General features: G+C 45.1%; 1 protein-coding gene across 1 annotated transcript; it reads right to left on the bottom strand.

Moving 5' to 3' along the window:
• Positions 1-7667: 7667 nt before the first annotated feature.
• Positions 7668-20242, bottom strand: CENPW (centromere protein W). The gene is made up of 3 exons (XM_068279479.1): positions 20075-20242; positions 11926-12039; positions 7668-8398 (listed from the first exon to the last, which is right to left on the bottom strand). Exons 1-3 carry the CDS (start codon positions 20156-20158, stop codon positions 8372-8374), a joined length of 225 nt encoding a protein of 74 aa, XP_068135580.1. The 5' UTR covers positions 20159-20242; the 3' UTR covers positions 7668-8371.
• Positions 20243-27638: the final 7396 nt, after the last annotated feature.

Here is a 27638-nt window from a genome sequence, read left to right as displayed (position 1 = left end):
CTGCTGCTGAGATGACGGAGGAAACCATAGCGAGCGGCTTCCTGTAGCGGCAATGCCGTTACTATGGGAACTGCTCTCTATGGTTTCCTCCGTCATCACAGCATCCGCCGAGGGGCGTGCTGCTGTGAGTCAGTTACCGGAGCATGACGGGGATAGAGGAAGCGGCGCCGCCTAAGGTAATGGCGGCGGCAGCCGCGGGGGAAGCGGGGAGGGGTAGTACCACGCCCACCCACCTACCCATTCTGACCTGGCACATCACTGGCAAGCAAGCCGACCCGACACACACAAGCAATAGAACACAGCAATTCATGCATGCAGCTACATTTGAGTCGTCAGCAGGTGCTCGTCAGCCAATCAGGATGCACTGTCATACACCCTTTACCTGCCATACCACATCTAGCAGCCATTAGCATTCAGGTGGGAGGCTTCAGTTGAACGCAAATTGCAAGATTGCGTCGCTAGCAGGACCGCCCCGTGCAGGCATCCCTCCCACAGGGGTCCCTCCCTAACCGCTCACCTGTCCGCCATGTCCTAGAGCTGAAAAAAAAATCTTTAAAAACACACGATTGGTTCGCACGATGGCCAGGGGCCCCGGACCTCTCTCACTGGCCGGGGCCCCAAGGCCAATGCGCGATACCTGGAGGGGAGTGCAGGTGGGCCTGGACCTCTCACACCCAGGCTCTGGACCTCTCACAACCAGAAAACCCACCAACACTGCCTCCATACTGAATGCTAAATTCGACACACACAAGCAATAGAACACAGCAATACATGCATGCAGCTACATTTGAGTCGTCAGCAGGTGCTCGTCAGCCAATCAGGATGCACTGTCATACACCCTTTACCTGCCATACCACATCTAGCAGCCATTAGCATTCAGGTGGGAGGCTTCAGTTGGACGCAAATCGCAAGTTTTCTGGATGTGAGAGGTCCAGAGCCTGGGTGTGAGAGGTCCAGGCCCACCTGCACTCCCCTCCAGGTATCGCGCATTGGCCTTGGGGCCCGGCCAGTGAGAGAGGTCCGGGGCCCCTGGCCATCGTGCGAACCAATCGTGTGTTTTTAAGCAAGCCAACCCCCCAAAATTCGGCTTGCTTGCGAGTATATACGGTATATAAAAAAAATTGCTTCATTTTTACAATAATTCTGTATAAATGATATAGTTAGTGTTTTCCCATTGTAAAATCTTTCCTCTACCGATTTACATTCTGATATTTACCATATGGTGACATTTTTACTGCTGGCAGGTGATGTCAGTGGATGGAAATGCTGCTTGCTTTTTGGCAGTTGGACCCTTCTGTAAACAGCTGTTATTTCCCACAATGCAATGAGGTTCCCAGACAGGAAGCTGTGGGAGGGGTTTCACCACAATCTCAGCCATACAAAGCCCCCTAATGGTGTGTTTGTGAAAAGAAATAGTTTTCTCATGTAAAAGGGAGTATATCAGCTACTGATTGGGATGAAGTTCAATTCTTGGTCATGGTTTCTCTTTAATACTATGTTTTAACCTATTAGCATTTTCAAACAAATTATTTCGTTGAAGATGCTGCACTTATTTTAACGTCAGCCGGCAGAACTCGTTCTGCCTACTGAGGTCATGTAGTGGCACATGGAGCGTTTTTATAGTTAACTGTTCCGGACGCTGGAGTCTTTCATTACCCCTCTTCCACCAGCATGTGGCAATGCACCACTGACACTAGCCTCTGAGCCCCAATCACATAAAATAACGTGCGATCAGAAGTCAGAAGAGGATGTATCAACACAATTGAAGGAAGAAAGAGGAGAAGTCGGTCCCGCGTCCAGAACAGGTAACTAAAAAAAGTTCCTGCACACCCTGCCAGACTGAAGAAGACACATTGTCCCAGCAGGATGAAAAATTGGGCCCTGTAGCAAAATAAAGTTTTACTTTATTTTGCTGCTAAAAGATTAATGAACCGGTCTTATAAAAACCATAACGAATAAAGTGGTTAAAAACAAAACGCAAAACTTCAGCGCTCACTATCAACAGAATGGGAACAGCAGCAGTAAATGTGTAGTACCATCGCCTGCCTCAGCCGATGCAAATGGCCCACACCACAGTGCTGATATGTCCCTAATGCACAACCATTGCACCACACCGTGTGTTCCAAAACTTTGTTTTTGTGAGGGTTAAAGCAATTTTGAAACAGGAGATACCATTCCGTGGTGGTGATATTGAACGGGAGCTGATCCCATTCTTTTGATAGTGAGTTCTCACTATGAGGTTTTGCTTGGTTTTTAACCCTTGTATGTGTCATAGTATTTATAAGACCGGTTCATTAAAACATGGTATTAAATGTCAAGCCAGTAGTTGCATTTGGGGGAAAAAAAAAAAAAAAGGACGCACGCTAGTGGAAAATATGTACCCCGGTGCTCTTGCGATCGGCATAAGGGCTGCGCTACACTTTCCAAATGCGGATTGCAGCTAGTGGAAAAGGGCCCTAAGAGTCTTTAAGATGTGGAATATCATCCCACTGTAGTGGAGGCAAATTCTATGCTTTCATAATTTAAAACAAAAAACACCTTGCATGCTTTCCTTATTTTCTAGCCCCTTGCACACTGCATTGCCCCACCTTACACTTACGGCTGCAAAGACCATGCAAGTCTATGGAGACTTGTACAGTTCGCACTATGTGGTGAGTCAGAAGTAGCAAAATCGCCGCAATCCGGACACAAAGTCTGCAACATGTTACATGATCTGTGCCTGCTGCACGGATTATGCAACAATGCAAGTCAATAGGTGACACAGCACGGTGCGACGTGGCGTGCATGCTCAGACAGGAATCCTAGTTACGTAGTTCCTGCCCAGCAGGGAGTAGGCCATTAGCCGTGGGGGGGGCGCTATGCATATGACCCTGATGCCACACCGTGTGGCATCCACAACCCTGATTGCTCAGACACCTTGCTCTAGTGTGAGATAATATACATCTTCTGAATGGAAAAGCAATGAGGTTCAAAAGGTTGAATATAATGGAAACAAGTGCCAGAACGTTCATCGCCACCTTCAACCAGGTCACCTCCACTGCTACCAACCCCTCATTTTGAGTGCATTTGGTACCAGTACTTCTTAAACACTCAGAACCATGGTGCAGTCAGTCAATGGTGAAAATTCAATGCAGAGCACCAGAAAATGGCCAAACGCTTTGCCCAAAATGTGAATTTTTGGCAATGTTTACCTGCTTTGAGATGGTGCTTTTGAGAATTTTCAGCTGCTTCGTAAACGCAATGCTGAAATTTCACTGCTACTGAGTGCCCTTATACTGTATACTGTAGCACACAACCCTGTTAGACCTACCGGTAACAGAGTTTCTGGTCGTCATAAGAGACAACTGGTGATCTGGTCCCATCAGAAAAACAGTTAAAAGAACAGCTTAAAAGCCCTGCCCCTCTCTCACACCTCAGTGAGTCTGAAAGTAAGGAAACCAGAAATACGGGAATTTAGGGAGAGGAAAACTCCTATAAGTGCCCAATAAACACATAGAAACAGAACCAGCCAGAAATGGTGCTCAAAAGTCAGTAAGAGAAGGGTTACAGTAGTTGTCCCAGATGACGACCAGAGCTTTTTAAGTGCCAGAGATTTTAAAAGATCTTGCTAATGCAATGCTATAGGGCAGGGGTCTGCAACCTTTAAGACATAAAGAGCCACTTGGACCCATTTCCGAAAAGAGAAAAAAACTGGGAGCCGCAAAACCATTATAAAACAAATCTAACACTGCATATATTGTTTCTTACCTTAATGCTATATACGGGATCAGATATGACCCCAATATGCACAAATCGTTAGCAGATATGACCCCAATATGCACAATCCTTCAGCAGATATGACCCCAATATGCACAATCCTTCAGCAGATATGACCCCAATATGCACAATCCTTCAGCAGATATGACCCCAATATGCACAATCCTTCAGCAGATCTGACCCCAATATGCACAATCCTTCAGCAGATATGAAAAGAAAAACCCATTTACTCACCCAGTCAGAAGACCTCCTGTCACCATCTCCTCCTGTCCCGACCTCCGGTCCCGACCTCCTTGTGGCGCGCAACTCCCACGATCCTCTTCCTTCCCAACCTCACGTCCTGCCTGCATTACACTGCAGGGCTATGGGAAAATGGCCGGCCGAAGCACTGCACTGGTCCGGCGGCCTCTCGGATAGGCTGCCGGCCAGCGGCAGCACACGTCACACGCGCGCCGCAGCCACTGACACACACTACCTGAGCCGCGGCCTAGGAGCCGCGGCAAAGGTGAAAAAGAGCCGCTTGCGGCTCTGGAGCCGCGGGTTGCAGACCCCTGCTATAGGGGATTTTTACAAAATCACATCGCTCCAGTGTGAACACACACATAGGATAACATTAGCAAGAGCTTTTAATCACAAAGTGCTAAGAAAAGCTCTTGTAGTGTAAATGAGCCTTTACCGGTAGGTCTAACTTGAGTATGTCTCTTATCACCCGGGACGACTGGAGACAAACAAAGTCTTCTAAAGACTCACCCAGGAAGGGACAACAGCTTGGAGCACCTTTCTGCCAAACAACTGGTCTTGTTGAGACAATACATCTACTCTCTAATGCTTCATGAAAGTAGATGAACTTGACCATGTTGCTGCTTGTTAAATGGTGTCCCCTGTCCCCTCAGCCCATTAGATAGATAGGGAGCGTGTTAAATGAGCCTTGATATTGAGTAATAAGGGACAATTACCACCCTTGCAAGTCAGAGCTAGAGTCTGCTTTCACACTCTGCGTATGCGTGAGGTCGAGCACCCGTAGCCAGGAGTGTTCTGTGCAGGTGCAGACGTACACTGCATGTGCAGAGGCCTGTCTGGATTGGCGGCGACGGACACATAGGATTCCAGGGGCTGCTGGAGGATGCCCCAGGTAAGTAAACCTGATTTTTTTTTCTTTTTTACATTGGGAGATGTATCCTTTATGAACGCGGAAGTCGGTGGATTGGAGGGGATCGGCATTGCATGAAGGCAGACTATAGCTCTGACTTACGAGGGTAGTAATTATCCCTTACAACCCAATATTTTGATTGTGTTTTCATTCTTTTGATTGTGTTTCAGCAGATCAGGGTGGAACCAGATTGCCAGTTGTCACGAATGACGATAAGAGAAAAAAGCATTTGTTTTTTTTTTTACCAGATATAAAGTGACCGTTTTGCACTTAAAGGGAAGGTTCAGGGAGGGGATTAAAAAAATAAAAATAAATTTCCACTTACCTGGGGCTTCCTCCAGCCCGTGGCAGGCAGGAGGTGCCCTCGCCGCCGCTCCGCAGGCTCCCGGTGGTCTATGGTGCCCGACCCGACCTGGCCAGGCTGGCTGCCAGGTCGGGCTCTTCTGCGCTCCATTTCCTGGCACTTCTGCGTCCCACGCCGGCGCGCTGACGTCATCGGACGTCCGCCGGGCTGTACTGCATAGGCGCAGTAGTTCTGCGCGTGCGCAGTACAGCCCAGCGGACGTCCGATGACGTCAGCGTGCCGGCGTGGGACGCAGAAGTGCCAGGAAATGGAGCACAGAAGAGCCCGACCTGGCAGCCAGCCTGGCCAGGTCGGGTCGGGCACCGGAGACCACCGGGAGCCTGCGGAGCGGCGGCGAGGGCACCTCCTGCCTGCCACGGGATGGAGGAAGCCCCAGGTAAGTGGAAATTTATTTTTATTTTTTTAATCCCCTCCCTGAACCTTCCCTTTAAGATGTGCAGCAAGTCACTTCACTAGTAAATTCAGCCTTAAAGAGGAACTGTCGCGAAAAATCTTAAAATTTAAAAACCCATACAAATAAGAAGTACATTTCTCCCAGAGTAAAATAAGCCATAAATTCCTTTTCTCCTATGTTGCGGTCACTTACAGTAAGTAGTAGAAATCTGACATTACCGACATATTTTGGGTTAGTCCATCTTTTCATGGGGATTGTCAGCATGGCCTTTATTCTTTATAAAGACATTCCCTGAAAATGATTAATACAAAGATGCTGGCCAGCCTCCCTGCTTGCTGCACACTATTTTGGCATTTGGACGGAGCAACTGCCATTCACTAAGTGCTTTAAAAAAAAAACAAAAAAAAACAAAAACCTTTAGAACCCCCCTATGAGAAGATCGGCTAGTCCAAAATCTGTCAGGAATGTCATATTTCTACTACTTACTGTAAGTGACAGCAACATAGGAGGAAAGTAATTTATGGCTCATTTTACTCTGGAAGAAATGTACTTCTTATTTGTATGGGTTTTAAATGTAAGAATGTTCATGACAGTTCCTCTGTAAAGTAAAACTGATGTTAGGACATGGTCTTTAACATTGCAGGTCTAAAAGGATACTAGAGCCCAAATAAAGATGAAAAACAGGGGGGGGGGGGGGGGGGGAGAGAACCATAGCCGGGAGCACCCTGCACATGTGTGTGACTTCACAATGACGTAATGCGCAGAACGCACCCTGCCGTGGTTGCGTACTGTAGTACGTGTGCATTGCCGCCAGCACAGGCCCAATGATGCCCGACCAGAAGACAGGGCCGGAGGGAAATTACAGATACAGGAGGGGAGCAGAATTGAGAACGAGGGTAGAGGTGAGCATCAGGACAGCTCACCATACATGCCTGCTCCCCCATTTCTCATTTTTTGGGGGGCTCTGGCATCCTTTAGGCCTCTTTCACACAAAGACGTTGCGTTTTAGGGGACGTTAAGGTCGCATAACGTGCCCCTAACGCAACGCATGGTGGTGTTGAAGTTGGACGTCAGATTGAGCCGCGTTATGCGGCTCTCAAAGCAGCAGCTCCAGGATAGTGATGGGAAGTCCGGATCTTTAAGGATTCGGATCATTCGAATCGGATCATTGAAAAGATCTGGATCGTTGAACCGAATCATTTGAATCATTTTACTAGGGAAACAGACTGGGTAAAATGACTTGCAGGACAGGACTTTCCCTGCACTGTACATTCTGTATGTTCCTGTTTCTTCCAGACAGACATCCACTGTGAACAGAATCTTTCATTGTGATGATCCGGATGATTCGACTCACAAAAAAGATCCGGATCAAATGAACGATTCGTTCATGATCCGGACAACACTACGAGTCACCACAGTGAAGTGAATATTAGCCATGTGGCTAGTCACTGAGCATGTGCAAACAATGTAACGCAGCTCTATAGGGGTATAACGTACAGCATGCTGCACTTTCATTGGACGTGCAGCGTTATACCCTACTGCAACGTGTGCACTGTGAACAGCACATTGATTTTACAGTGCTGTGAGTTACGCTGCGTTACTGGCTGCTGTAACGTGGGACTTTAAGGTCCCACTGTGAAACCAGCCTTAAAGTAAATCAGAGACCTCGGAAACTAAAGATTTTATACTTACCCAGGACTCCCTCCCACACCATAAACACGTCCCACGCTGTCCTTTCGCGTTCTGCCGTTCAGCTGCAATAAGCCCTGGTAACAGGGTCAGTTGCATCAGTCCGGGTCTACTGCGCATGCGCGGGAGGTCTGTGCATGCACAGAAGTTCCAGACTGGACCTGACTGAGCCAGTTACTGCGACTGAACAGCAGATCTCGGGAGGAAGCCCCGGGTAAGTATTAAATCTTTAGTTTCCAAGGTCTCTGGTACACTTTAAGCAAAAAACATTTACAAGAATTTAGCTTTGAGGCACAATGGACAATGCAAATACATTGAAGTGCATAAATCTAGTCTCTTCTTCTTTATTAAGTAGCAAATGTGCAAAATTCTTAACAATTAAAATAAAACAATAGATCATGTGCAAAAACAGAGTAAGTTACATATTGCTTAATTAGCATAACAATTTTACTACTTAGTTCACTTTAAAAGTTCTCTTTAAAAGTACAAACCAAAAAAACCTTAAAGAGAATCTGTACTCTCAAATTCTTACAAAAAAAAGCATACCATTCTATTCAGTATGTTCTCCTGGGCCCCTCTGCTGTTTCTGCCACTCCCTGATGCAATCCTGGCTTGTAATTGCCATTTTTAGGCAGGGTTTACAAACAAAAGACATGGCTTCTAACTAGAGTGTAATAGGCTTGAGAGTAGCTCAGTCTCTGACTCATACAGAGCTTGGAGAGGGTGTGTATAGCTTCTGCCAATGACAAGCAGTGCAGCACATTCCACACATTCCAGCCTCAGCTGACAGAAGAGAGAAGATTAGATCATATAACAGAGATAACACAGCCACTGTGCAACTAGAAAAGGCTGCAGTAACACAGACCACATTAGAACAGGTATAGGAACTTATAGGATAGAAGAAATAAGGCTGAAAATTTTGTTAGAGTCTCTTTAAAAAGCAGGTAGCTAGTATGCAGAAACATCTTCAAGATGAGTAAGGCTATTATGCAAAAGTCATATGTATATTTCTTCATTTTCAGCCTCTTGATTTTTTCACAACCATCTGCAAAACAAACACATACTTATCACTCACTAATACACAAACAAAACCAAGCTATTAGCACTAAAATCCCAACTCTAGTCAAAGAAATAAAGCAAACCAACTCAAAGCAATGTAGCAATGTTTAGAGTAAAACTTGTGTCAGGCTAGATTCACAGTGGGACGTTGCGTTTTGATGCCACGTTAAAGTCGCACCGCAAGCTTACAACGCAACGCGCCCAAAAAGTGGCAACGCAATGTTACCATCGCATACAGCAGATACAGTAAAAAATACAGGCAATGAAAAGTATGCTTCCAAGTCATTACTGAGCATGTGCAAACAGTCCAACGCAGCTAATAACGTGTATAACGCACTGCATGCAGTACTTTTACTTAACGTGCAGCGTTAGACACGAACGCAACGTGTGCACTGTGAACAGGGCATTGATTTTTCATTGCAGTGAGTTATTCTGTGTTAAATGCTGTTTTACCGTGCGACTTTAACGTCCCACTGTGAACTTAGCCTCAATCTTGTGACACAGTGCCTGCCAAAGATAAGGTTGTATAATATTTAGCCCTACCATCCTCCCTTCTGCAGAGGGATACAAAGACTCTACTTCCTGGTGTAGGAAAAGGGGTAGCCACAACCCCCAGTCAACCACCAGACCAAACACCAGCTGCACGTTGAAGCAAAGGCTAGCTTATAGTCATGGCTGAAACAAACAGTGCAGGCACAGCTCGTGAAACCTTATCTGCCTGGAAACTAGCTTCTAAAGAGTGGTTTCCCAAACAGATCCTCAAGGCTCACCAACGGGTTCATATATTGCAATGTAATCTCACATATACAAAAAGGTGGAGTAATTAGTTTCCACACAACATACATTGTTGGTGCACCTTGAGGTCAGGGTTGGGAAAAACGTATCAGAAGCCTCTTAAAGAGACTCTGAAGAGAGTCTAATCCATGTCTTTAAACTTCTATTTATGTTAAGCACTATAGCTAAAATTATGGCAAAACGATTTTGTTTATACCCCCCCCCCCCCCGGGGCAAAATCCACGACTTTCTTGGTCATGGATTTTGCTGCCCACGGAGGCAGAGCTTTGGGCTGCAGCTCTGCCCCCATGCGCGTCAATCTGCCCGGCTGATCTCCACCTCTCCCAGTGAAGGAAGATTGAGAGGGGCGGGGAGAGGCGGCGATCAGCGGGGATTGACGCGCAGAGAGGCAGAGCTGCAGCCCTAAGCTCTACCTCAAGCAGGAAGCGCTCCCCACACTTAGCACAGGGGATTTGGGGGGTATAAACCCCTTGTTTTGCTGCAGGAATGCGGCGTTTTAGCACTAGCTATAGTGCTTAACATTATAGTGCTTAACATAAATAGAAGTTAAACGTGGATTTAGACTCACTTCAGAGTCTAAGTACACTCAGTAAATGTCACCATTAATGATCCTTGGAAGGCAACATTTTGGATAATAAGCACCAAAAAGATGATGTACTGTTCTGCTATAGCAAAGCAAAGTGTACTCCATGTAGAGATAAGGCGAGATGACAGGTGCAGCACAAGTGAGCTGTGTCCCGAGAGGGATATAGAGACTTACATTTCATTTTAAACAATTGTCTGGCTGTCCAGCTGATCTGTATTATGCACCTGAAAGAATCATGTAATTGGTGTGGTCAAACTTCAGTCAGAACCCCTGATATGAAGCCTTGTTGTGGGTCCGTGGCTTTAAGCACTTGAGGCAGAGGATCAGTAAGAGGGGAGGCAACAGGAATGTAAGGTTGCAACGGTATGAAATTCCGCAGTATTATAAACGCCTAAAAGAAATACCACGATATTATGGTATAATACAAATATTTGGACCCACACCCCCCATTACATTAAATAATGTGCCCCCACCCCCGTTTGGGGTTCCCCACTTCCTCAGCATACATGTGATTAAGCTGCCAGATCTGGGCACTAGGTAAAACTGTAAAAAGTCTCACCCTGCTCCTGCAAAAATCCTGGTGGCGTTAGAGATAGGTGTAGCCAGTAGTAGGTAGCAGCAGCATAGGTAGCCAAGGATAGGTGTAGCCAGTAGTAGGTGGCCGCAGCATAGGTAGCCAAGGATAGGTGTAGCCAGTAGTAGGTGGCCGAAGCATAGGTAGCCAAGGATAACTGTAGCCAGTAGTAGGTGGCCGCAGCATAGGTAGCCAAGGATAGGTGTAGCCAGTAGTACGTGGCCGAAGCATAGGTAGCCAAGGATAACTGTAGCCAGTAGTAGGTGGCCGCAGCATAGGTAGCCAAGGATAGGTGTAGCCAGTAGTAGGTGGCCGAAGCATAGGTAGCCAAGGATAGGTGTAGCCAGTAGTAGGTGGCCGAAGCATAGGTAGCCAAGGATAACTGTAGCCAGTAGTAGGTGGCCGCAGCATAGGTAGCCAAGGATAGGTGTAGCCAGTAGTAGGTGGCCGAAGCATAGGTAGCCAAGGATAACTGTAGCCAGTAGTAGGTGGCCGCAGCATAGGTAGCCAAGGATAGGTGTAGCCAGTAGTAGGTGGCCGAAGCATAGGTAGCCAAGGATAACTGTAGCCAGTAGTAGGTGGCCGCAGCATAGGTAGCCAAGGATAGGTGTAGCCAGTAGTAGGTGGCCGAAGCATAGGTAGCCAAGGATAGGTGTAGCCAGTAGTAGGTAACCGCAGCATAGTTAGCCAGGGATAAGTGTAGCCAGGATATAGAGAGCTGGGGGGGGGGAAGCAGCAGCAGGGGGTACAAATACTCACTTGTCAGCGGGTCCTGCACGTGTGTACTGGCTTCTTTCTTCTTCCTGTTCTTGCGTTCCATATCCTTGTAACAGCACCCAGGGGGCACTGTTTCAGGGAAACGGAATGCAAAAACAGGGAGGAAGTAGTAAGTAATTCATGCAAGCAGGATCCGCCAGCGAGTATTTATTTATCCCTGCCGTTGTTCGTGCAGCCGCCGCATCGCCCCTCCCCCCGAAAATGTGATGGTGCATGTTATGATTACCATGCACCATCATACTGCGGTATACCATCATACCGGTATACCATGGCAACCCTACAGGCATGGGTTAAAAAAAAATAAAAATTAAAAGGGCAGCTTTCACTGCCAATTCTATTGCAATTTGGAATTACAATATCACTTGAGAACAGCAATAAATGAAAACGGCCAGATATTACACACAGACAAGTGAGATATTCTCATAATTATTAGGCTCAAGCTACAATACATGGATTGTAGCAAAAACATAAATACGTTGTAGGCAATATAGTGCTGTTTATCCCCCTCTAGAGAGCAATTTTGGAGGGCAGGAGAGATAACAGAGGAATTCTGATATCTATTCCTAAATAGCCCAAAGTCATGTAATCAGGACTTCGGGCTATACAGGGGAGAAGGAAATGGCAGTCATTCACCCAACCCCATGCAAGCAAGAAAGTAGCTGGGGGACCATTAGACCAGTAGGGGAACAGAGGGCAGTTCCCACCATTAAAATCAACTGAGAGTGCTTGTATCTTGCTACTGTTTCAATAAAGTATTATACAAATGCAATATTTGCAGTACCTTTCCTACAGCTCTGACATGTGCTGGTTTTATCACTGAACATCTGTTCTCAACTGCCTTTAGTCGAGCCTCTGTAGCCAGTCTCTGAAGAAACAGCACGCAGCTTAAATAAATCTAAAGATGAGAAAGACAAGTTGCAGTTTAGCTATAGAACACATGTAAACAGGCAATTACTTTAACCTCCCCATATCCTAAGTGTGGCTCGGGTTTTTTTGTAATATTTCAAAAAGTTGTATCGGAAAGACAAAAATTACTTACGGTAATGTCTTTTCCAGAAGTCGGAAGGACAGCAACCCTGAGACTTGTCTCCATCCAAACTACACTGGACAGGAACTAGATAAAAAAGATTTGCATAATTGGTTAGGCAGGCAGAACATATATAAACCCCTCATGCTCTTACCCCCTCAGTTGGTAAAAAAAGACTCCACACATAATGATGCTTCAAAATAAATTTTAATAGAAACAGCGGTGGGTAGTAAAGGGTGCTGTCCTTCCGACTTCTGGAAAAGACATTACCGTAAGTAATTTTTGTCTTTCCCAGAACGTCTCAGGACAGCAACCCTGAGATGATATACAAGATAACCATTAGGGAGGGACTACAGCCTGTAACACTTTTCTGCCGAAACTTAAATCGGCACTAGATAAGACATCAAGCCTATAGTGTTTCACGAATGTGTTGTGACTTGACCAGGTGGCTGCCTTGCAGATTTGCTCAACTGATGCTCCTGCCCTCTCTGCCCATGAAGTTGATACTGCTCTGGTTGAGTGAGCTTTCACTTTAGTTGAAAGTTGCTTTCCTTGTTTGGTATAAGCGAGATTAATAGCCTGTTTTATCCATCTGGCTATAGTTGCTTTAGAAGCCTGTTTACCTCTGAACTTTCCTGCAAATAGTACCAAGAGGGCGTTCGAAAGTCTCCATGAACTGGTGCGTTGCATGTACTCCATAACACATCTTCTGACATCCAGATGATGCAGTCTTTCCTCCTTTTGGTTTGCTGGATTATTGCAAAAAGAGGGAAGGAATATCTCCTGCGATCTGTGGAATTTTGATACCACCTTAGGCAAAAAAGCTGGATCCAACTTCAGTGTGATTCTGTCATCTGCTACAATACAGTAAGGCTCTAGGATGGATAATGCCTGTAGTTCTCCCACTCTTCTGGCTGATGTTATCGCCAAGAGAAATGCTGTCTTGAGTGACAAATGTTTATCTGAACTTTCTTCTAAAGGCTCAAACGGAGGATCACATAACCCTTGCAGTACTGTGTTTAAGTCCCAAGGCGGTACTCTATTCTAAACAGCAGGACGAAGTCTTTTCAAAGCTTTAAAAAATCTTATGACATATTCCTCTTCCGCCAGCCTTCTGTCCAGGAAGACACTCAAAGCTGACACCTGCACTTTCAGGGTACTGATGCTTAAACCCTTCTGAAATCCACTTTGAAGAAACTCCAAAACAGAATTTGATTGCGCCAGCTCTCTGGCGTTGGCGTCACACCAGGAACTATAAACTCTCCATGCCTTATAATAGATCTGACGTGTAACCTTTTTTTTCTGCTTTGTATAAGAGTCTCTGAAAGTTTGTTAGAGAAGCCTTTCCCCTTTAGTAATCGCCACTCAGGCTCCAGGCAGAAAGATGAAGGAGGTTCAAGTTGGGGTGAACTGCTGGCCCCTGGACTAATAGATCGAGTGGTCTGGAAGGATTAGATGTTCTGAAGCTAACCTCTGCAACAGTGCAAACCACGGTCTCTTGGGCCAGTATGGGACCACTAGAATTCCCTGAGCTCTGTCTCGATAAATCTTGCTGATCACTTTCGATATCAAATGGATAGGGGGAAACATGTACATAGTCTGGTGACCCCAATTGATTGAGAATGCATCCAGGGCCCAGGGCTTGTCTTCGGGACACAGGGAGCAAAACAGACGGCACTTCGCATTGGTTCTCCTGGCGAACAGATCCACCTGAGGCACCTCCCACCGGTCTGTAAGTTGTTGAAACACTCGGTCGTTGAGGCTCCACTCGTCCTGTGAAAGCCTCTTTCTGCTCAGGAAATCCGCTAGGCAATTTAAGGTTCCTTTTAGATGAACAGCTTTCAAAGACTGCACATTCTGTTCCGCCCAATGTAGCATCCTTGATGATTGATGTAGCAGCGATCTGCTCCTTGTGCCTCCTTGATGATTTATGTAAGCAACCACAGTACTGTTGTCTGTGCGGATCGTGACATGTGCCTGTAGAATCTGAGTACTGAATACTTGTAGAGATTCCCAAACTGCCTGTAACTCTCTGCTGTTTGAGGACCGAAGACGAGATCTGTTCGACCACTGTCCCTGGGCTGTGTGAGAATCGAGGTGAGCTCCCCATCCCCAAGAACTCGCATCTGTTGTTATGACACACTGTGTGGGGAATTCCCAAAGATTCCCTTTCAGGCGATTTTGAGGCTCGATCCACCAGAGTAAGGATTGTTTTACGCTCCATGGGACTAAGAGTCTTTTGTCCAGAGAGGAGATGCGTTTGTCCCATTTGGATAGAATCCAGGACTGTAGAACTCTGGAGTGAAGCTGACCCCACTGTACTGCCGGGAAGGAAGATGTTATTGTCCCCAATAGTGCCATAGCCTTCCTCAGAGATATTAACTTCAGGTTCTGAAAAGAGAGAACAGACTTTAACAACATTGTTGATTTTCTACTAGGCAAAAAAAGTCTTTTGCTGACTGTACAGATCTCAAACCCCAAAAATTCCATCTTTTGGCGGGGAGTTAGGGCTGACTTTTCCCAATTAATTAACCACCCCAGGGATTGAAGGAAGTTTATAGTGATATTCATTTGGTCATTCACAACATCCACTGAAGGGCCCCAAATAAGCAGGTCATCTAAATATGACATGATCTGGATAGACTGAAGCCTAAGGCCTGCTAATACTTCCGCCATGACCTTAGTAAAAAGCCATGGAGCAGATGATAAACCAAAGGGTAAAGCAACAAACTGAAAGTGCCTTACCTCTCCCTGTAACACCACTGCGAACCTCAGGAACTGTTGAGATTCTAGATGAATGGGTAAGTGAAGATAGGCATCTTTGAGATCCAATGACGTCAAGTAGCAGGCTTCCTGTAGGAGGTTTACCACTGAACGGATGTTGTCCATCCGGAATTTTCTGTATCTCACTACTTTGTTCAGTCTTTTGAGGTTCAGAATGAATCTGTAACTTCCCTGAGGTTTCTTGATGAGGAATACAGGAGAGTAAAACCCTCGTCTCTCTTGACACCTTGGTACTTTCCTGATGACCCTCTTTTCCAGTAAGGACGACACTTCTAGTTGGAGAGCCTTGGCCTGAGCTGACGCACTTGGAGGGGGGGGGTGATAAAGAACTGGGATGGTGCTGGGGCTATAAACTCTATCTTGTATCCCTCTAAGATAATGTCCAATAGCCACCTGTTTTTGAAGACTGTGTGCCATTGTTCGTAATAGTGGGCTAGCCTGCCCCCCACTGGAATCCTGGCGTCATTGCTTTGGTTGTTGTCCGGAGGAAGCATAGGGGGGGTTATTTCTTGATCGCTGAGTTTTATTAGGGATCCACTTTCTTCTCTGGGAACCCTTAATCGTCTGTTCCGATTTGTCCGTGGCACGAAAGGAACGATTAGGGCGGAAAGCTTTCCTCTTGTACGGAAAATTCTTCTTCCTGTCAGCCGATCTTTCTAATGTCTCCTCCAATTTGGATCCAAATAGCAAGTTTCCTTCACAAGGAATACTACATAATTTCGATTTAGATGATGTGTCTCCCTGCCAGGTCTTCACCCAGATTCCTCTCCTGGCTGAGTTAACCAAGGCGGTGGTCCTCGCTGTGAGTCTCACTGAGTCATCTGCTGCATCAGATAAGTAATTAGTTGCATGCAAAATTTTTTGGGAAAAAATTCAATATTTCTTCTCTGGGGATTCCAGAGGCAATCTGGGATTGTACCTCTAACAACCATAACTTTAAAGACCTTGCTACTGCAGTGGAGGCGATTGACGGTTTAAAATTCAAGGATGCTGCCTCCCAGGCCCTTCTTAAGATATTATCCATTTTCTTATCGATTGGGTCTTTTAAACTCCCAAAATCTTCAAATTGAAGATCTGACCTTCTGGAAACTTTCGACAGGGATGGGTCTAACTTAGGTGCTGTCCCCCAACATTTCTGGTCTTCCGGACTATAAGGATATCTCTTATTTAATGCTTTTGGCCAAAAAGCTCTATTATCAGGATTATCCCATTCTTTTTTGATAAGCCCCTTAAGACTACTATGTACAGGTATAAAAGCAATCTGAGGGTCAGAAAGGGTTTCATACATCTGGTCGAGGGGAGATAGAGTTTTCCGTTCAATTGTAATACCCATAGCCTGGTGCATCGCTTCTAACAGCTCTTTCATAAAGTCAGTTGAAAAAGCAAACTTTTGATTCTTAACAGATTTATCTGTCGATTTTTCAGTCTCTGATGGAATATCCTCCAATGAGGAAATTTCCAACTCCCCCTCTGACATGTCTGACTCAGCTGAATCCTCCTCTCTCCTTTTCCTTTTCAAAGTAATATCCTCTACAGGGGCCGGCCCGGATGGACCCGGTCTTTCTGTAATAGGTGGGGGATCTGAAATAGGATCTGATTTAGAGGTAATCTCAGGCGCTTTAATTGTCTGCACCGCAGATGAGATCTCAGATCTTATCCAACCTTTAAGTTCTTTCATCATAGAGGGAGTTTCGTCTCTAACTATCTTCTTTGTACACTCCTGACACAACACCTTAGATGAGGATGATAAGGTATTGCCACAAACAGCACATTTCCTTGACTTATGTGATGATTTTGACTGAGGTAAAGATTTGTCAGGCTTTTCAGGCTTATCTATTTTATCAGCTTTCTCATGTCTTGATCCGGATCTGGATTCAGATCTAGAGTCTGATTTATCCGGTTTAGGCTGAAATACAAACAAAATACCAGCCATTAGCCTGAAGAAACGCCAAACAAACCTCTCTATCAGATATGAAACAAATAACACATTGCACATACCAGAGAGGGAACGGCGCTTGACTCCACAGAGCCCTGGGAGGAAGATCCAGTGGCAGCCTCCATAGTCACCAACAACCATATGTGACTATAGCCGAGCTTTTAAATAGCTCACCAAATTTCGCCCGCCCCCCCCCCCTCATACAAGGACTGCCTACCTTGGCGAAAAAACAGCACCCAGAAGCGCTTGTACAGCTGCTGGTTTGCGGAGTCAGCCGCCTTCTCACTCCCTCCCTGCAGCCTCGCTTCAGTGGAGCGCACGCCGATGCCAGGAACTTCCTGCTTCCGGCGCTGGGTCACGTGCGGCGCCGGTCACGTGACTTGGGGGCGGGACTTTCTGAGCCTCCGATCCGCTTCCTCCGCTCAGACCATCCCAGGAAAGGCTGTGCGAGCAGCATGATCCCACGCACTCAAACTAGCGTGCGCAGCCCAGGGGATCATCCAAGCCGCGGCTCCTGCAATCTAGCATGGGTGGCCAGCCCTCCCCGACATCTAGCATCCTGTGGACAGGAAGACAACTGAGGGGGTAAGAGCATGAGGGGTTTATATATGTTCTGCCTGCCTAACCAATTATGCAAATCTTTTTTATCTAGTTCCTGTCCAGTGTAGTTTGGATGGAGACAAGTCTCAGGGTTGCTGTCCTGAGACGTTCTGGGAAACATAAGTATAGCAATAAACAAATACAATCCTGTAAGGCAATGTTATATTCAGGGCTGTGGAGTCGGTACAAAAATCCTCCAACTCCGACTCCTCAGTTTCTGAAACCACGACCGACTCCAACTCTGACTCCGGGTACCCAAAATTGCTCAGACTCCGACTCCTCGACCCCGACTCCTTAGTCTAATACTTAACAGGGCTGTGGATTTTGTACAAAAATCATGCGACTCCGACTCCTCGGTTTCTGAAATTACGACACTCCGACTCTTCCGACTCCGGGTGCCCAAAATTGCCCCGACTCAGACTCCACAGCCCTGGTTATATTACAGTGTACAGCTGGCATACTTGAAGATAAAGCACAACATTCGTAGCACCAGCTTTGCTATACACACTGCTTTACACTATTATATCCGTCAATATAATCACAATAGTGAACAAAATACTTTATTATTCCTTTTCACCCCCCTAAAGGTCAACCTCCCACCGACCAAACATGGCCTTGGGTGCATTGTTGGTAAGATAAACGCAATTTTATATATTTTGGCGTCCATATTCTGACCTTCGCATATATCTCCAATGGTATGTATGTGACTTATATGTTCTATATTATATGTATTTGTTAACAGAAGTTTTGTATACGGTGTGCCTCTGAGAAAGCGGCTTTTTGGCCGTGAAACACGTGTCAGGCAGTTTTTTATGTGAATTGGAACTCTGAATTTGTATCCATACGTTGTGTCTACAAACATAGAAGAATAAATAGAGAAACTGTTAGAAAAAAAAACCCATTCTTTGAGAATTGTCTTAGCTGTATAACGTGGCTGCTGGGCCGCGTCCCATCAAATTCTGCTGCCAGCCAATAGGAAGCAGGGGAGGAGAGAGGCGGCACGGCTGAAGAGAGGCCAGGGGCGGTTCTGCGCAACGTCATGGCTGGGGGCGGTGCCGGGCACAACACATACACAAACACACCACTCAATCACGCTGCCCGCCAGAGCGTTCCTGCCCTGCAGCTAAAAGAGGGGACTGACTCCAGGTACCCAAATTTGCTCTGACTCCACAGCCCTCCATAGTACATTACCTGGAATAACATATAGGATACTTTTTATCCCAATTACCAAAAAGTGGTTGGAGACAATAGCAAATTTTACTGGGAAAATGTAAACTGCGGCCATTCTTACACTGTTAATGGTTGTGTTCTCAAACTTTGCACAGTTGGTGACTGGGATTAATATTCAGAAAAGTGGGTACAGCCTACAAAAGCCAATCAAAATTCACCTATTGATTTTCAAGGTGAATATTTAAATTGCTGCCATTCTTGCACTGTTAATGGCACAAGCCTCAAACCTGATACAGTTGGTCATTGGGTGACCAGGGTTCAAATTCAGAAAAGGGGGTGAAGCCAAAGCCAATCAGATTTGTTTAATTTCAATGCAAATTATTGATGCCAGAGACCACAAAGCTCACAAACTAGGTCATTAAGTAATTGTGTGTTAGAGTTAGAAAAAGTGGGCGGATCCAAGGTCAACCAAATACATACCCGGGCAACGCCAGGCCATCAGCTAATAGAAAATAAACATGGCAACACCCATAGTTCAGATGTCCTTTAACCCAGGAAGGCGCACAGGCATGTTTAAATTAGAACAAGATAGATAAGGCACCTGGCCCAGATGGGTATTATACCAACGCTGAAGAGAACAGAAAAAAGTAGAAGACTTGGATACTCATTTAGGAGATAATGCTCTAGATCCTATACCGTCTTCCCAGTCCACTCTCAATCTCGTTTCCCTATATCACCTGTTAAATTGTCACCTTCCGTATCCCTCAGGCTCTTTCAATTGGGGAGAAAATTGAATGCCGCTACAACCATGCACCTGGCTAAGCGCTTCAAGTGTGATCTAGCCAGCATGTCTGATCGATTGTTTTGATCAATTTACAGCTGAGATCAAAATCAAAACGACAAGTGGGCAGCCACAAGATATCAATGCTGCAAATCTCAAGTAATGTATGGGCATCTGTAGGATGTGGCATGATTGATGCAGATGCTGGGGCTGCTCCATGCTGTTTAAATGGGGGTAGCAGAAAAAAAAGCACTCCAAGAATAATTATCAATCATCAAATAGCAATAATAATGGTCTTAATAAAAAGTCAGTCTTTCACCTGGCAGTCACATGACCACTCCTTGTCACTACAAGATGTGGTCTGTCCAGAATAGTAAAACCCACCAGTCTCCAACTGATACATCAGAAGAAACTATGCTTATTTTTGTTTATGTTATGTATGTAGTGAACTGGATGATAATTAGTTCTGGAATCATCCTTTAAAGATGATAAGAAACAGTTGCACTTCAACCGATGTGTGTGGATAAGCGACACACTTCATATGCAGACGCTGAACAACAGCATCCATACAGTTCAGTGTTATTGGTTTATAAAGCCTCATACAGCATGTATATAGACGCTACACTCTTTACCAGCAAGTCCACATTGCGATCTAGGCGAAGCCCGGGCAGACGTTTTCTGATGGCTTTTCGAACAGCAGCTCGGGGAACAGCCATGTTAATTACGGAACAACCAAGCCCGCTATTGCGGCGCTGTCAAACCTTAGTTTTGAAGCTCCCGGTGTCTGCAAATGACGTCACATCTGGACGCAGCGCGATGGCGTAAAGAAGACAGCTTATAGTAAGGGCGGAAGTGTTTGTGTGGCACTAGCATCGTGCACGCCACGCAGGGATAGGTTTCACAGCAGATGAGGGCTTGTGGGAGCTAATAGGCTATTTCTCCACTAAGGACCCTTTCACACTTAGTTCACTTACAATGTGTCGCAACGGACGATATCACAATGCAATGATATTCCTATGGGGCTTTCACATAGATTGCGTTGGCGACTGAAACAGTCGTCTGCATATTTCCACTGCGGCTCCCGTTCTTCTGCGTAGCTGCAGCCCGAATCGCTAGCTGTGTTATGAAAGGCTAAAGGATTTGGCTGCCTGCTGCAGAAATCTGAAGCATTTCCCTATGCAGCGGGGAAAAGCAGGTCTGGGTGTTGTGGAAACGGGCCCTAACGCGTTGTGATGCTATCACAGTGCAAGCTGAACAGTGTGAAAGGGCTCTTAAAGCGAACTGAGCAGTGATTTAAAAATGAAGTTCGCAATGGTGTGTGCAGTTGGGGGAGCACCAGTACTTACCTACAGTGTGCTGATCCTCTGGCCCGGGTCCGCATGGGATTCTCCATTTTCTCGTGCTGCCAGGCAGCTTCAGCAGGCATTTATAATTCCCGACAGGGGTCATGCGTGCGGAGCAGTGCTTTTCAGCGCTGCTAGATTTGGGCGCAGCCAGCGCCGCCATAGACTGTAATAGGAATCAGTCTATAGCGGCGCTCAGTGAGTAACATCGGCGCCGTCAGAAGACGGAGCTGAAGTTGCTTAAAAAACACAATAATTCGGCCTCCAGCAATCGCTAGAAGCCGAATTATTTCATTTCCCTACTATCCATGGCAGACTGGAGGGGGAATAGTAATTAATACGGGCCGGACTTGTGCAGAAGCAGGATCAGCCATATACTGGCTGTATCCTGCGCCCAAGTCTACCGGCGCCGATTTCAAATGTATGCCATGCGTGCTAATGCATGCTGGGAAATATAGTCCTGCCAGGAATTACAAATACCTCCTGGTGCTGCTGGTCGGCTTGATAAGATAGAGAATCCTGTATGTAGGGCAAGAGGATCAGCATCCCTTAGGTAAGTAATGGTGGTCCCCAACCCCTGCACCCACAATGGCGCACACCATTACAGACCTCCCTTATGGGCAGGTTCATTTTCAAAACACTGCTCAGGTCACTTTAAAGTGGCCATACTCTAACTATTTAGATGGATTAGTCATTCAGTGCAATATTATTCTCAAAGACCACAGAAATATTGGTTCTCTTCAACGGGGGGGGGGGGGGGGGGGATGCTTGGGGATGGAAGTGGACTTACCTCCCTCTGGTAGTGGACATATACTCAAATGCAGAGTAAAAAATATACAATTTATTCACAGCTCCATAAAATCGCAACGCGTTTCGTGGTCAACAATCCCGCTTCATCAGGCAGTACAGGAGCATATAAAACTGGTTCAGGTCCATAAAGCGGGTGAGGCGCTCACATGCTTTATGGACCTGAACCAGTTTTATATGCTCCTGTACTGCCTGATGAAGCGGGATTGTTGACCGCGAAACGCGTTGCGATTTTATGGAGCTGTGAATAAATTGTATATTTTTTACTCTGCATTTGAGTATATGTCCACTACCAGAGGGAGGTAAGTCCACCTCGACTTTTCTCTTTTTATCATTTTTAGAACATTGTTATACTCTGCTTGGCGCCTCTGTTCGTACATATTACAGCACATTCCCACTATAGGAGTCTATGGGAAATGCATCAGTTGTTCTGGAATCACAGACCACACAAGCGTGCATTCTTGCTTACCGCAGACTGACAATTGTGGGTGGATCAGATTGTTAAGTAGGATCGATTTGTCAGTTTTTCTATATGGCAAAATGGTGGGAAAAATGTCAGTTTTGTTCTATATTAGGTACCTAGACTTAGAAGTAAAAGTCTTGGCGCCTAATTCAGTTGCAGCTATCACTTGCTTAAAGTGAATCCAAGATGAACTTTTACTCATTGCATAATTGTGTTCCTTTCCTATTGTTTATAGGGCATTCCTCAAGCCAAATACTTTTTTGTTTTTGTTTTAATACTCTAATTCCCTATAAACTAAACAAGCCACGCCCACAGGTTTTCAGAGAGCCAAGGCACTCTTAAGGTGCGTACACACATGCGACTATAGTCGTTTGTAACGATCGTTCCCCGATCTTTACCAACGACGATCGTTACAAAAAACGAACCACCGACTATTAAGGCAAACGACGAACGAGCCAAATCGCTACAAAAGAAAGTTCTGTCTCGGCGGATTTTAACCAACGACGATCGTTTGCAAAAGTAGTACATCGTTGGAAACGATCGTTCGTACTAGGCTTGACATGCGCATTTCACTATTTCTCCATGGAACTTCTCATTTTTATGCGCAGGCGCAATAGTTGCTTTCTGTGATGTAACGTTCGCTCTAACGATCAGATCGTTACACACATTTTAAAACTACCTTTACTTAGGTCGTTCTTTCATCAATTAAAAGTTCGTTCGTCGTTCTTAACGAACGATCGTTGTCGCATGTGTGTACGTAGCATTAGACAGTAGCAAGGGCTCATGGGAGCTCAGTCTGGGCAGGAGGAGGGGGAGGTATTACTAGCCAGAGATTTCAGAGGCAGAGGGGAGGAGGAGGTGGGATTAGGTTTTTTTTTTTGCTAAAGATGCAGATAAGCCTGCCTCTGTGTAATGTTTACAAACAACATGGCTGCTGTCATTGTATCACAGGAAGAAATAATCATATTCTATTAAAGCTGTTTGCAGCTAGATTTGCTGTGTACACTATCTAAACTTTAGATGAGATATATAGACAAGTTACTTGTTATACTAAGTTTTTCATCTCTGATCCGCTTTAACCTCCCTGCCGATAATCCCTGAGCCTGACTCTGGGTAGCCCCCGGGAGCTTTACGCAGAGTACAGCACGCAGCAGGCTTTTTAACTCTCCTCCCCCGGAATCCAGAGATCGGTAGCCATTCTCCTTCCTGTCATTGGAGGCTCTGGATCCCTCTGGTGAGATCGCACTACAGGGTTACAGCACCACTTGGAGGACAAAGGGAAAATTGCAGCGCTGGATCCCAGGGAGGTAAGTGTTGGGGCTGCAGGCTCGCTAGCAACATGATTTTTTTCCTGGTTTTAGGGTCTGAAAGTGTGCTGAAAAGACCCTAAAATCTGGAAATAATCTTGATTTTCCTGAATGATCGACCATTTGATTTGATCATTTAATCAGATCCAGGGAGAATCGATTATTTTCCATTCTTCTCCATTTATGAAAATTGGCCGATATCTGGTTGAATCAACCAATTTACTTGATTGGACCGGATGGAAAATGTTGGTCTGTCTTGAAAGAATCAGCTAATGTTCTCAAGATTTCGATCAACACAGAATCAATTTTTGTTTTCAGAGTATGGAGGCACAACATACATCGTTCAGACCAATTAGTGAAAGAGAATTACATAGGCTCTTGCTTGTAGTCTGTGGGCCACTAGTCAATCTATTTTTGATCAACCCCTGTAGTTGACCCCAGTAAAGACCATTGCTTAATCGTTTGATGGAAAATTGAGTAATGTATGTCTACCTTTACTTTCCTTGCGGAGAACTAACATTTTTTTTAATCTATGCATAGTTTTTTGGATTAGTTAATGCTTTTAATTTCAAAAACAAGCAAAAGATTTTCATGCTCTACCGAGGTGAAAATACATTTTGCTCATCATAGGGTGTAAACATTTAGTTATTTTCTTTTAAGATTTCATTAAAATAAAAAACACCATGCTCCCTAGAAGACTTTACAATTTTTTAACACTTGTGCAGGTTGGAATTGCCCATGAAGGCCGAGCATTCAAGCATGGAGCTTTGCTGACTAAAGAATACTGTCCCACATGATTCCTAACACTATGGATTTTCTCTGTAAATGAGGGGAAGAAGTCCTTCTCCCCCCACTAAGTACCTGTAAGGATCCCTCCTGTAGCGTATTCTGTCCGTTGCAGTGGACCTGCAAACGGACGGTTCTGGCTTATCTGCTTGCATTCCGTGGTGCATTTGCAATGGGTCTCTATGTCATTTGCAATCGCTCTGCAGTTCTGGGCAGCTCAGGATACTGTCATCATTCCACCTAATGCTTGTTGCAGCTGAGCTGCGGCCAGATAGCCCTGGATTTCCTGCATGCATGTTGTTACATAATACTGCATGTATTTCTTATGGGAGTCATTTGCATTCACAGCCAGCTAACAAATGGTGATCAAGCCAGCTCAGGATTCAATGATTACCATTCATCTGTGTGGAAATTTGCATGCCTGCATCCATTGGCTGATGCCAGCATAAAAGTCTGCCTCCCATTTCAGACCCCGCCCGACAGCGTTCAGCTCTCTGAGTTGTCGTTGGGTCTATGCTGTGAAAGTTGTTATTGTAAATGTATAATGCCTTGCTCTGTATTGTCATGTCTGCTGGATGTTTGCTGACCTGCGGGGGTCAGTGAAGTCCTTCTGATTCTTGATAGTTAGATTCTGCCAGCACCACGTTGGTGACTGGTAGTATTCCTTCTAGCCTTGTTCTTGAGGACGAAGTATAGCAGCGGTTGCCATTAGTTCGCTCCTACCTGTTAGTCTTGTCTATCTCGGTGTGAATGTTGCAGTCGCTGAAACAGCGACTAGATTGGCTGAGCATTCCGTCTGTCTGTCTGTTGTCTATCTTGTTAATTGTGATTACTTATGCTTTAGCTAGTGAGTTATTTGAGAGCTACACTTCATATATTGCGCATCAGCACGATATATATATGTACTCTAGTCAGTCAGTATTGTATTATTGTAATATTGTATTGTGTACTGACCTTTGCCTGCTTCTCGACTACGAATCTACCTAATCCTTCCAATACGACTGACATCTGAATAAACGTGTATGACCCAAGCATGTTACCGACTACGTCTGTTGTGTATTGTATCACTTAGCATCTAGCCTGTTAGGCGGCCCAGAGCTGCAGTTGCTCTGGGCAATCTTGCTCCCTTGTTTATTACTCCTGTGTCCATCTGTGGAGCCTCTTCCATTATCCTGCTACTTAGCCTTGTTGCGCTGGGCGGTCAGAAAGTATGACCCCCCAGCATTACAGTACCCTTGTGTCAAGAGCCCAGGTTCTATTCTCACCTCCGTTGCCAAGGAGGAGTGGGTAGTGCTATAGGGGTGGAAACTGGGAGCTCATTTTAATAAAGGGGGGGGGGGGAAGATATTTGCCCTCTTCCAGGGGAATGAGTATACCACTTACCGTTTTTCACAAATATGTAAGTAAAAAGAAAAAATACAGCCGCCTAGGCCAAAAATCCAGTGATTGTAAAATGTCAAGAAAGAGGAGCAAAAACTCTTCTTTTAATATCCTCTACCAAAGTCCTGCAAACTATTCCAGTCATAATCCACTTGGGCCTTCATTAGATCTAGATTGAAGACCCCTGATGCCCCCCTCCCCTCATAGTAGTTTCACCACATCCTCCTGTTCACCAGAGATGGTAATGAGCCCCTTGTCCTTGACATTAGACAAAACTGCTTAGCTAAGGGAGGAATCCATCTGAGCCATGGGTTTTATTTACTTTCCATACACATGGAAAGGGTGGCTGTTTTCAAAATTCAGATCATAATCAGATAATTTTTGCATTTGTAAATTGTTGCTGCTTACTGTAGCTTTTGTAAAGCCAGCCCAAAATCAACTTGTCTCTATGATTCTCCTGGTGATGGTCACACTACCAAACACTACCTTTTCATTTGGAAAAGTTAATTGTTTTATACACTGCCAGCCTTTGTCCAGGCTTTTAAAACACCGGTACCAAAGATTTTTAGATTATTGATGTAGAATAGTTCTAATGACCCAGTACAGTGTTTCTTAACATGTTATTGGTATGTAGGCCTTCTGAAAGCCTGTTCTCACCAAGTACCCCCTGCCATGGTAAAGATTATCTGAAGTACCTAAACAATTTTGAAGCATTTACTAGTGCTTTTAATTAGCGAAAATGCTAATTACCTTAGGTGTTGTTTATATATAATTTATCATTTTTTAAAACTCTAAATGTGTTATGCTTAGTTAAGTATATCAATCCCAACTACCCTCTTGGGTATGCGTACCACATTTTGAGAAACTGGGACCCTGTGTAACCATTAAATGTGGCAAATCCATTTTTGTGTTTTATGATCAATTAGTGGTGCTCTTTAACATTTCCCCAGCCTGATTTAAACTTTTGTTATACACGCTGTGGTACAGGTACTGTATATTTCTTCCTGCCCCACCTAAAATGCATAGCGGGCGCAGGGAGCACTTTCATATTTACCTGTTCCTGAACACCTTGGCCAGCACTGCCAGATGTCAGCAATCAGGATCCTTAGCAGCATCAGCCATGAAAAACTGGGTCATCACTGCTGAGCCTTCACCTCTCTCTGCCCCCCCCATATCTCCTCAGGGATGACAGATGATTGCCAGGTGCGACTGGTGGCGCAATAGTATGGCAGCCTCAGCTCTTGGCTTTTGGATATTATCCCCCCCCCATCCTTCCAGAACCTGTATGAGCCAAAACCAATTCTGGGTACAGCCCCCCGTTTGTACTTGGCAAAATAAATGATTCTGATTAATAAAACGGGAAGACACTGAGAGCGCAATATAGTGTACTATGTACTGGAAATGTGGAAGCGGAAAAGTAAGTATAATGTTATACTGACAAGTCTGGGTTACCATCCAGGTAACCACTGTATAGGCAGGTGGGGAGTATTAGACATGTCCCCACTCAGGATTAAGAAGTCGCTCTCTGTAGTTTGGGAGAAAGGGGCCAGTGGACACAGCAATTATACAGTTGTACAGAGGTGCCAGTAGTGTAAAAAAGAGATTAAAAAAATGGGGGGGTTAGTGGTGGACTTACTTCCCCAAGTTAGACACAAGATGCTGTTGGTTTCTTTAACAAAAACAATGGATTTACATACTCCAGACAAGTGCAACGCATTTCGCAGGCATATCCCACTTCATCAGGCTATAATGAGGAGTAAGACAACTGAAGAACAGAGAAAGATTAAGGCTAAGAACCAGTGCATGACAATCTTTGATAATATTAATATAAGAGTAAAATGGATTTTTAACCTTATAACGTTTTAAAAAGGTTTTTTTTTAGAAATGAATACACAGTTGTTTTGGGATGACAGTAAACGTGAGTCTGTGGTTAAGTAGAAAAAAAACTGGGTGTGTGCTGGATCATTTTTCATATTATGCAAAATGATCCAGCACACACCCAGTGTTTTGTTTTACTCATTTTAGCCTGATGAAGTGGGATATGCCCACGAAATGCGTTGCACTTGTCTGGAGTATGTAAATAAATTGTTTTTGTTGAAAAAACCAACAG

This window comes from Hyperolius riggenbachi, chromosome 4, assembly GCF_040937935.1.
Source record: "Hyperolius riggenbachi isolate aHypRig1 chromosome 4, aHypRig1.pri, whole genome shotgun sequence".
In the NCBI taxonomy this organism is placed as follows: Eukaryota; Metazoa; Chordata; class Amphibia; order Anura; family Hyperoliidae; genus Hyperolius; species Hyperolius riggenbachi.
This window is presented reverse-complemented; position numbering and strand designations above follow the sequence as displayed.

What these genes read in the sequence shown, in the direction of transcription:
- CENPW (XM_068279479.1), bottom strand. Translation starts at nt 20,158, where the DNA reads ATGGCTGTTCCCCGAGCTGCTGTTCGAAAAGCCATCAGAAAACGTCTG. An exon ending in ATCGCAATGTGGACTTGCTG is followed by an intron (nt 12,040 to 20,074) that starts GTAAAGAGTGTA and finishes TCTCATCTTTAG; the next exon opens with ATTTATTTAAGCTGCGTGCT. An exon ending in ATGTCAGAGCTGTAGGAAAG is followed by an intron (nt 8,399 to 11,925) that starts GTACTGCAAATA and finishes TTTGTTTTGCAG; the next exon opens with ATGGTTGTGAAAAAATCAAG.